Source organism: Choristoneura fumiferana, chromosome 15, assembly GCF_025370935.1.
Source record: "Choristoneura fumiferana chromosome 15, NRCan_CFum_1, whole genome shotgun sequence".
Classification (NCBI taxonomy): domain Eukaryota; kingdom Metazoa; phylum Arthropoda; class Insecta; order Lepidoptera; family Tortricidae; genus Choristoneura; species Choristoneura fumiferana.
The window spans coordinates 513636-524132 of record NC_133486.1 but is presented as its reverse complement, the minus strand read 5'-3'; the positions used below and the strand labels follow the sequence as shown (position 1 = coordinate 524132).

The 10497-nt window shown below is 37.7% G+C and overlaps 1 protein-coding gene across 1 annotated transcript; it reads right to left on the bottom strand.

Annotated features, from left to right (window-relative positions):
- Positions 1 to 1342: 1342 nt before the first annotated feature.
- On the bottom strand, positions 1343 to 4308 carry LOC141435554 (uncharacterized). The gene is made up of 2 exons (XM_074098265.1): positions 4116 to 4308; positions 1343 to 3833 (listed from the first exon to the last, which is right to left on the bottom strand). Exon 2 carries the CDS (start codon positions 3831 to 3833, stop codon positions 1923 to 1925), a length of 1911 nt encoding a protein of 636 aa, XP_073954366.1. The 5' UTR covers positions 4116 to 4308; the 3' UTR covers positions 1343 to 1922.
- Between the last annotated feature and the right edge of the window lie 6189 nt (positions 4309 to 10497).

Genomic DNA, 10497 nt, shown 5'->3' with positions numbered 1-10497 from the left:
GTTCGTATTTCCATACAAATTGAGATTTTACGCGAACGCGATCGAGACGTATTTTGTAACCGAAAACTTACACTAGGGGTACAGACTCGGACTGCGCTCACATCTCTGAGTATTTCGAAAGGGAGCTCCGAAGTTCGCATAGATGTCTTTGCTAGTCAAACCGTAATTTTTGCCCGCTGAAACTGAAACCTTAATTTTTTCTGAAATTTATAAACAGTCATCTTATAGAAAACTATAGGTTAGGTTTGGTTTGTTTTATAACAATTCTGAACAATTATTGGATTCAAAGAATAAAGAGATGACTTACTAGCGTTTACCCGCGGCTTCGCACGCGTAAATCATTAGATACAGCAGTTGAATTGAAATTCCGGGATTTTATTAAATTCCCGTGGGAATTCCCTAAAATTACATCGCGGTTTTCATTGACATTAAATTAAAACACCCATGTCAAATTTCATGACTCTAAGCCCAGCGGTTATTAGTTCGAGATTTTATCCCTATCCCGTGAGAATATCGGGATAAAAAGTATCCTATGTTTTAATCCAGGTTATAAACTAACTTTTTGCCAAATTTCATCCAAATCCGTTCAGCCGTTTCAGCGTGAAGAAGTAACAAACATACTCACTCACTAACTTTCACATTTATAATATTAGTAGGAAGTAGGATGACAAATCCAATTCCGCAAACAGCTTCATTGGCTACCTATTCGTCATCGCAGAGACATTCATACCCTTTGTCTTCTTTATAATGTCCTGTTTAACCCTGCTTCTCCTTCTTACCTGTCTGAAAGATTTAGCTACTTGGCCACTGGAAGTGGACACCGTTTGCGGTCGAGTTCCAAACTTACACTTGCCTTCCCGCTTAACAACGCGCGCTCTTATGCTAAATCTTTCACTTTCCATTCAGTCAAGCTGTGGAACGATTTACCCTTGTCTCTAAGGGAATCTCCGTCTGTGGCCTCGTTCAGGGAGAGTTTAAAGAAATTATGGCTGGACACTGACACCTGAGATGAGACTGTTTCGCTTTTGTAATTGTTTGTTATATTTCTTTTGTTTTATGTTAGTTTTAATGTGAATAATGTTGTATTTATTTTATCTCTTTTGAGTATTTCTGTTTTGTCTCTTTATCGCACGTAAATTTCCGCTTATCCTCTATATAACCAAATGTTTTTTCCTAACTAGGTTAGCTGGAAGAGATCCCTTTTTAGGGATAAGCTCGCCTTTGTTCTCCTCTCTGTGTATTTGTATTTTTATTTTTATGTGCAATAAAGAGTTTACATACATACATACATACAAACGATCATTCTGACAAACATTACATTCGGACTTTCAACAAATAGGGGAGACTGGGGTCAATTGGAACGTTTTTGATAAATTCGAGTATTCTACCCTCATTACTTACCGAATTGGTTTCTTGAATGGTGTAAATTATAGTCAAGTTATCTAGCTATATGGTGAAAAGTTTAATTTGACTTCATGAACTACTGATAAATAGTTAGAAGAATTTTAGAAAATCGCGGTAAACGTTTCAAATGCCCCAAGACTTGGGTCGAATGAAACAAAGGTGGGGGGTAGTTGAAACAGCAAGTAAAAAATATGTATTTATTATAATAATGATCATTAAGAACTATATAACTTTAGAATCATATCACGCAAAGCCAGTCTTTGAATTTAACATAATTATATGGCACCTAATGGCCTTAACTTATAATATGGGACTGAATTATTATAGTATTGAGATCAACTTACTAATTTAATCAACATGTATAAAAGTTTCTCATACAAAATATAACACTTTTTAAGTATCTAACAATAGTAATCTTACCTAAGATAAATTTGGCAAATGACAAGACACAAATAGATAAATTATAGGTAGGTAACATAAGGAAAAAACGTCTAAGAACATATCAGATCAATCCCTGATTAATCAGATTCACAGTTATGACACAAATATTGAAGATCCCCAGTTGTGCAAGCCTCATGTGCCCACAGCTTACACCCAGAACATTGCAGCCAATCTTCTCCAGGTCTGCTGCTTATGTAGCTTTCCATGCAAACCAAGCAAAAGCAGTCTTCAGTTTCATCCTCCGAAGAAGTTGTCATTTTTGGTGCTTGTTGTTTCGTTTTTTTACCTTTGCCTTTGCCCTTATTTGTTTTAGTGATATTCTTTTTTACCTTTTTTGCCTGCCTTTTACGATTTTTCTCTTCACTTTCCTTCCTTATTTCTTCTTTTTCAGGCGTATCCGTGTAGATGGTCGACTTTCTCTTTTTCCTGCCCCTTGCAGGCATAACTCTTGGTGGAGCAATTGGAAATGGCCTGGTCGATTCTGGCGAAAAAATGTTTGATCGGCTTGTGGATGGCTGATTTGGATCAAAAGTAGTTCCACAAGCTTGGTTTATGTGCATTGGAGGTGTGGTAGGTGGAACTGTAACGACATCCAAAGCTGCGACGTGGCTGTCAGTTATATTGGTTGGTGTCTCATTAAGTGTCTGATTCTGATCAGGAACTCCCGCGACTTGGATGTTAGCGCTGTTGGTTTGTTCCTCAGTAGATGGTGAATTTTGCCCTGGAGTAACATCTATCACAGGGTTTGGACGGTCAGTTACAAAGGAAGGTGCATAATCCAAATCAGTAAAAATATTTCTATTAAATGGGCAAATACCAGTTGCTCTAAATCCGGCTTGAATGTTATTTGAGGTAAAGGCTAATGGCATAGCAGTGGCTGCAATACTTGGCAAATCATAAATGCTCATAGTTTTAGCTGGATTATTTCGCATCCAAGCATCGCAGAAAGAGTTGATTGCTTTTTTAAACGGGCCAAAGCAGGATCTATCCAGTGGCTGTAGTTTGTGGGAACAATGAGGCGGGAAAGAGAGTAATACAATACCATTATCTTTGCAATAATCTAGACAGTTGATGTGTATATGGGATGAGTGGTTATCTAGTACAAGCAATATTGGATGACTCTTTGAGCAGTTGGCATATTTTTTAAAATGATTTAGAAATTGCAGGAAGCCTTCATCTTGCATCCATCCAGAGGGATTAGCTGTACCAGTAGAACCCACTGGACCATCCCTTAAGAAGTGATCATGATAACGAACGCGAGGAAACACAAAAAAAGGAGGAATCACGTTACCTAAAGCACTAACTGCGAAAGCCAATGTTACGAGTGTTCCCCTTTCTCCTGACGTAACAGAACCCACCTGTTTTATACCCCGCCTGGCCACAATTCTGTCAGGTTTTTGTACCGTTGTGATCCCCGTCTCGTCAACGTTATAAATATCTTGAGGTTCAAATTTGTGCCGATCCATAACCTTTTCTAGGTTATCAAAGAACGCTTCAACATTCGTCCTGTTGAAACTTGTAGCTCTCGATAAACTGGTAGCTTGAGCAGCTCTTACGGATAGCTCAGGGTTTCTTGACATGAAGGCTCTAAACCAATCTTCTCCAGCGAGCTCATTTTCATCCCAGGACTGGGGCTTTTTTAAATTATAGCTTTTGGTAAGTTCGTAAGCCAATTTTCTTACCTCTCTTTTTGAAAGCCCGAAATAAATGTCAGCGCATCTTGTTAAATATTTCGTCAACTCTTTTTCCTGAGATTCAGAAAACACTTTATTGTGTGGAGAGTAACCCATCGACACGGATACTGCTGCGTCTTCATTGCAGCTATCACGTTTTTTCTTATATCTGAACAGGGAAGTTAATTTTACACCATATTTTTCCGCCGCTTGCCTTAAAGGTATACCTTTGGTTTGAACCTCGTCGTACGCCTTCTTGTACAAATTTAGATCGCATTCGCCGCGATTGGTAGTTTTTTTGCGGTTTCGAGGCATCTGAAAAAATAAAATAGCTGTAATAAACATCGCACACTCAATAACACGTACAGGGGTCAATTGAAACATGTTTCAATTGCCACCAAAATTTTTGTTTCAATTGCCCCATCAACCTATCAGTAAGTATTAAATTACGTAAAAAAAAAACGGAACACTACAGGCTTACACAAACCACTTTAATTTCGACTACAATAACTATAGATTATAGTAGTTTAGAAAAATGGAACGTACTACACATGGTTATTAATCAATAAACGATAAAAAAACGTGAAAAATACTTACTTTTTGGGTCAAAAAAGTAATACGGTCACTTAAAAATGTCCGACGGGCTTGGAGCCGCGGCGCGCACTGCTCGACAGGTTTGTACAGGTTTGCCGATCTCTTCCCCCCTCGGACCCCCGCCGCTAAGACTATTCGTCTCGGAGTTATTTGACTTGTTTCAAATGACCCGCGTTTCAATTGACCCCAGCTTCCCCTAGATATGCGAGGCGATATGGACCCATTTCGAAACCATCATGGCCGTCTCTTGTCCAGTATAAGAATATTGGTCGAATTTTAACTCGTTACATTTTTTTAACTTTTGAAAAGACTTAATTAATAAACGTATAAATAAATGTTAAGAGGTCTCTGATTATGGCATTTAGCTTCGCGGAACGAAGAGTTAGCTAAATGCTAAACAATATCCGTTTGCATAAACTCGGAATGAAGTTTCATTTGTGCTGTATTCTGAGAAGATGATCACGTAAACTGTGAACTAGATCAAATTTAACATTTTTTTTTCACATGTATGTATGTAAAGTTCGTATTTACGCACAATGGCGGCATAAAAGTTGTACGCTTTAGGGCATAATCAGACATAGCACTACAGGAGGCATTTAGCGGGCACGTCAGTTGGTAACGTTTACAAAAAATACATTTTATTACACGAGTATCCGTACTAAGTATTTATAAATTACCTAGTTTTTTAACCCGAAATAATGTAATGTCAAAAATTAAACCAATCTTAATTTGCCTAAATAATGCGTAAAAAATTGACTGCCAAAAATTTAGAAAAAATATCAATGATATATTCCCACAATGTGCCTAGGTAATGTATAAAATATTTATATAATATTCAATATTACTTGTTTTATTTAAAATAAATTAGCTTTGGTACATTCGGCTACCTAGGGACCTAACATACATTAATAAGTACGGAGTAAAAATACTAAGTATAAATACTTTCTTCTGACAACTCGAAAATTAATTGATTTTTTTGTAAACGTTACCAATTAACGTGCCCGCAAAATGCCTCCTCTAGTGCTATTTTTGGATATAATTAAGAAGTTTATTAACTAATCAATCCGTTACTAAATTAATAAAACTAAGCAATTATAGTAAGTTACCAAGGAATGCATGAAAAAAATAATGGTGAGTGATAACGTTTGTGTATATTGTTGCTGTTTAATTTCCTTGCAGTTGAAATGGAAAGTATTTGTATAATCCATTTTACCCTCGATGTAACTATTAACTCTCGCCTGCGGATCGAGAATTAACGTTTCGAGTAAAATGACGTATTTTATGCACTTTCAGGTAATGTGCTGTCTACCTGTGTCATAAAATAAACAAGTTTAACTAAATACCATTCTAAAGATTTTACATCAGAGCAGCCAGCCAGAGTTTTTTTGAGCCACGGATTTTTTAGGTTTGAAAGTTATCTTTCCGGGATTTTACTAAATTGGATCTAAGACGTGGGCGCTAACGGTGGGCCTCGTGAGGAAGCTTAAAGTCACTCATAGGGCTCGGGGTTTCTCTGCGATATAGAATCAGAAATTATGATATCCGCAGTAGAACTAAGGTTATCGACATAGCCCGAAAAATTGCGAAACTGAACTGGCAGTGGGCGGGGCACATTACTCGCATGAGTGATGGCCGATGGGGCCAGAATGTTCTCGAATGGCGTCCGCGGACCGGGAGACGAGCTGTCGGTAGGCCCCCAACAAGATGGAGCGACGAGCTGGTTAAGATCGCGGGATCGCGGTGGATGCGGAAAGCATTAGACCGGTCTGGGTGGAGAGCATTGGGGGAGGCCTATGTCCAGCAGTGGACGCATTTCGGCTTACATGTTGATGATGATGATGACTAAATTGCCAATGTCAATTCCCAAATAATAAATCGTGAACTTTATTTTCGTTGTATGAAGAAGATCCTTACAAAATTTTATGTCTCTAGACTTGTAGTTGATGAAAGGTAAGTGCATCTCTTTTGCACTCACGAATATTTCAAATACGGCCGATGTATTGAAGTCTAAGGCCACAGTTTCAGTAGTGGACTCGTCGTGAGTTCGTCGGCCGTGAGTGAAGTGAACTTGTTTGTGTGTATTTATTTAATTGTCAAAGTGCAATAGAAGGCTTTAATGTTGAAGTGGAAACTAGAGATGGGTAAATCTAGATCTGAAAATTTAAATAAGACAATTACTTCGCAGGTTTGAGCAGGTTTCCACACGTTGTTTCTTTCACCGTAAAGCTCGTGGTTTTTTCAGGATTTTGGTGGTGAACCGTACATTACAATAATCTAATAGATTAATAGTTGAACTTTTGAGTATGTATAAGAGACGTGACAAATAAAGAAACATGTATAAGTGGGATCGTCTGTTCGTGCTTGTAAGTTTGGCATGCAGATAACTGCATCTTGGAAAAAACACGTAGGGCTTACGTTGCATCAAGATAATCCTACGTACGATATCGAGATGTACTGTCAGCTGGAAAGTCAAAGGACTGAATTCGGGTGGTAGGACCTTGTGCAAAGTCCGCCCGGATTGCTACCACCATCTTGCTCGCTAATCCTGCCGTGAAGCAGCAGTGCTTGCACTGTTGTGTTTCGGCGTGGAGAGTAAGACAGCCGGTGAAATTACAGGCACTTGAGGTATCCCATCTTAGGCCTCTAGGTTGGCAACGCATCTGCAATCCCCCTGGTGTTCTGGTGTTCCAGGTGTCTATGGGCAGTGGTGATCTCTTACCATCAGGAGAACCACTTGCTCGTTTGCCATCCAGTCGATTAAAAAAAATCGCGTACAGTTCCCAGCACCAATGTCTGACGCAACCAAACTGTCTGACTCTATTTTCTAGGGCAACCTACCGTGTCTTTGCACGCTCCGCTGTGGCAGATATTAATGCAGCCAATGCTAGGTTTTCCTGTAATCTACAAGCAAATGAAGTATACTTTGTTTTTTGTTTTTCAAAATTTGAGGAGTATTCGTTTCGGAGATCAGGGCGGGAATGGCCAATTTTCGTCTTCTTTCATTAATAAAATCAAAACTATTTATTTTAAAATAATAACAAAACTATATTTCAGATCCTCATAATGAGCCCTTTCATTTGATTCATGACACAGTAAGGTTTGCAAGTTTTTGTGTACGGAATCCTAAAAATTATTTGAACGGTGTTGTATAGATAATTAAGAGGATTGTGTCCTCTTAATTATCTATACAACACCATCCTTTTTAATATCACAACATAACAAATATCAACTTCGTTTCACCTTTGATCTAGAATTTATGTATTGCAAACCCGTGCTTTACGAGTAATTAAGCAAGAGTACTATGAATTTTAGGTCCTAATACTTAGGGTTCAAGTTAACATTAGTATTTTAAAAGCAACTGGCATTTCTATAAATGCTGTGAAATTGACGAACGGATGCCAAGTGGTTAGAGAACCTGACTATGTTTATCTGAAATAAAATCGGTTTTTAGGGTTCCGTACCCAAAGGACCCATTACTAAGACTCCGCTGTCCATCCGTCTGTCTGCCCGTCGGTCACCAGGCTGTATCTCATGAACTGTGTCAGCTAGACAGTTGAAATTTTCACGGCTTATGTATTTCTGGTGCCGCTATAACAACAAATACTAAAAACCGAATAAAATAAATGTTTAAAGGGGGCTCTCACTCAACAAACGTGATTTTTTGGCGTTTTTGCTCGATAATAATAACGGCGACAGGTAGAATATTTAATCATATCACTTTAAAAAAAATAAAAAAAAAATAAGAGGGGCTCCCATACAACAAACGTGTTTTCTGCTAATGTCTAATGTTGTATAGATAATGCTACGAAGCCCTTCGTGCGGGAGTCCGGCTGTCACTTGGTCTTTTTTTTTTATTCGGCAAACGGTCTAATAGCGAAGAGTCTCGACCAACATCTCAAGAGGCTCTCGCTAGATGGCTGGATCAAGGGCCAGATACAGAAGGCGGTACTTCTGGACACGGCACGCAATGTCCGAAGGTTCCTCACTCTGCGGCCCTGCGGCCACGAACCGGTAGCTTGGGCCCTGCCCCGTTACCGGCGGCAAACTAGGTTAGGTTTTTATAATATTTTTATTTTGTATGTACTTTTCTGTATTTTACTTTTTAGAACTATTATAAAAACCTAAACCTAAGAATGAAAGAAAAATAAAGAACATAATAATAATAAATCTTTATCTACATGCATATCATAACTTCCCTATTATATGTTCAGAAACGACTATCAAATGGCCTTTATTAAGAAACCTGGTATCTGCGGGTGCATCTTAATGTTCACATTAAAGTACAGTGCATCTTAATGTTTACATTAAAGTATCGGTAATACTTTTTTTAACAATGCATATCTGTACATATTGTAGAAAACTTATGACATATTATTCAGTCAAAGTCAAAGTCAAAATACAGGCCATATCTGAACATATTATAGAAAACTTATGATATGCATGTAGATAAAGTTATGTATGCGGCTATACATAATTAGGCATTAAAACACTCGTGTGATCTTATTATGAAACTCGCCTTCGGCTCGTTTCATAAAACCACACCCGTACTTTAATGCCTCTCATTATGCACCAGCCACATAAATAACTATTATTGTTCAAAACACATGTATAATTACAATATGAACCCTGGAGACTGTGTTAGTGTAATTACCAAGTAATTTCGATCAATCAACTGCGCCATCTGCCGAAGTTAACGGAAATCATGAAAACACAGTGTATATCTCTCTACGCACATCGTTCCTTTATCACTGCCTGATAAGTTAACTTACCCGTTAACCTGTAATCATAAAGTTACCAATAGCTTACAAACCGGTTGACAATCGTCCCAGACGCACGCGCACATTTCAGTATTACTTAGGTCTCTCCACAGAGCAGCCAAATGTATAAATTATAATCGTTAGTTTAGTTGTAGTTAGTTTTAGTTTCAATTAATTGTGATTTTTAGTGTTATTTAAATTAAGGTGAGTTTTGTTTTTAGGTTTTTTATTCAGATATTTTTTCAGGCTTTTAATTTAACAGCAATGTTTGTTTCCGGGTCAAATCTTGCAGGTCTTTTGCCGACTTTTAGTTACCAGATTGAGTTCATATTTAGTAAAGACGTGTAGTTTTTATGACAATCCAAGTAGAATTAATAAAAATACAATTAGAAAAAAAGGTTATAGTTTTTGTTAAATTTAATTTATATTGTTTTATCGTGATTAAAATATTTGTTATTTGTAATAATATTTTAACTCGACATTCCTGGAAAAAATAAGGGGTTAAATGAATGAGAAACATATGTGAAAATAATTTAATAATAACAGCAAATATTATTATTATTCGGATAAGTAGATATATATATACATATCATATATGCTTTGCGGTGAAGGAAAACATCGTGAGGAAACCTGCGAAGCGATGGTGCGTGCGAAGTTCCCAATCCGCACTGGGCCCGCGTGGGAACTATGGCCCAAGCCCTCTTGATCTGAGAGGAGGCCTGTGCCCAGCAGTGGGACGTATATAAGCTGGGATGATGATATATACATATCTGTCACATAAAATACCAGAAGCTTATCAGAGAGTCAAGAAAAAGGCCTTACAATAAAATGATACCGGAAATTCTGAAATGGAACAAGAATTAAGTAAAACAGGTCTTCAATCTGTACCTTGGAACTAGGGCATGCCACCGACTATCTGTCTGTATCTAGACATGTCTGTCTGTCCATTGCATCATGCCGAATAGATGGTTTAGCAACGGTATAGTTTTTATTTCTTCACTTTTTATACAATTAAGCAGGAAAAAGAATGAGTGGCCTTGTTGGTCGTGACTCAAGCTTACAAAAAAGGAGGTTATAGTTTAATTACATTAGACTCCCGCACCGAGGGTTCTGTACAAATTAGTAGGAATCTCTGTATATGCAGTGTTGGCAGAGCCCCTATTCTAAGCAAAATGTACGCAGTGTGAGGTCATTTTAGATGGTTACCAAAATAGATAGACAGATATTAAAAATAATGTTTTCGGACTTTTCTTATTTGTTGTGCTGTAAAAGCTACCTTTGTACCAAATTTAAAGTTTCTAGAACAACCGAAAGTAACCCCACAGGTTTTTGGGTTACGGCCATTTGTATTGCAGCCCCTCTTTTAATGACTATATCTTTTAATTCCGTTGACTTTTTCACTTACCCCCTGTACCTACAGCAAATTCCTTCTTAATTATTACCTACCTACGCAAAATCTCCTTTCTGACTACTCAGTCTCCGGGAGGTCTAAATTAAATGCTGGATAAAGACAAAAGAAAAAGATATATAAATATATAATATCATGAGACATCTGGCACCAATTGACCTAGTCCCAAACTAAGCAAAGTTGTACAGTCACCAGCACCAATATCTGACACAACAAGCGT

Bases quoted from the DNA above. Each gene is read 5' to 3' on its own strand.
- LOC141435554 (XM_074098265.1), bottom strand. From the start codon at position 3,833: ATGCCTCGAAACCGCAAAAAAACTACCAATCGCGGCGAATGCGATCTA.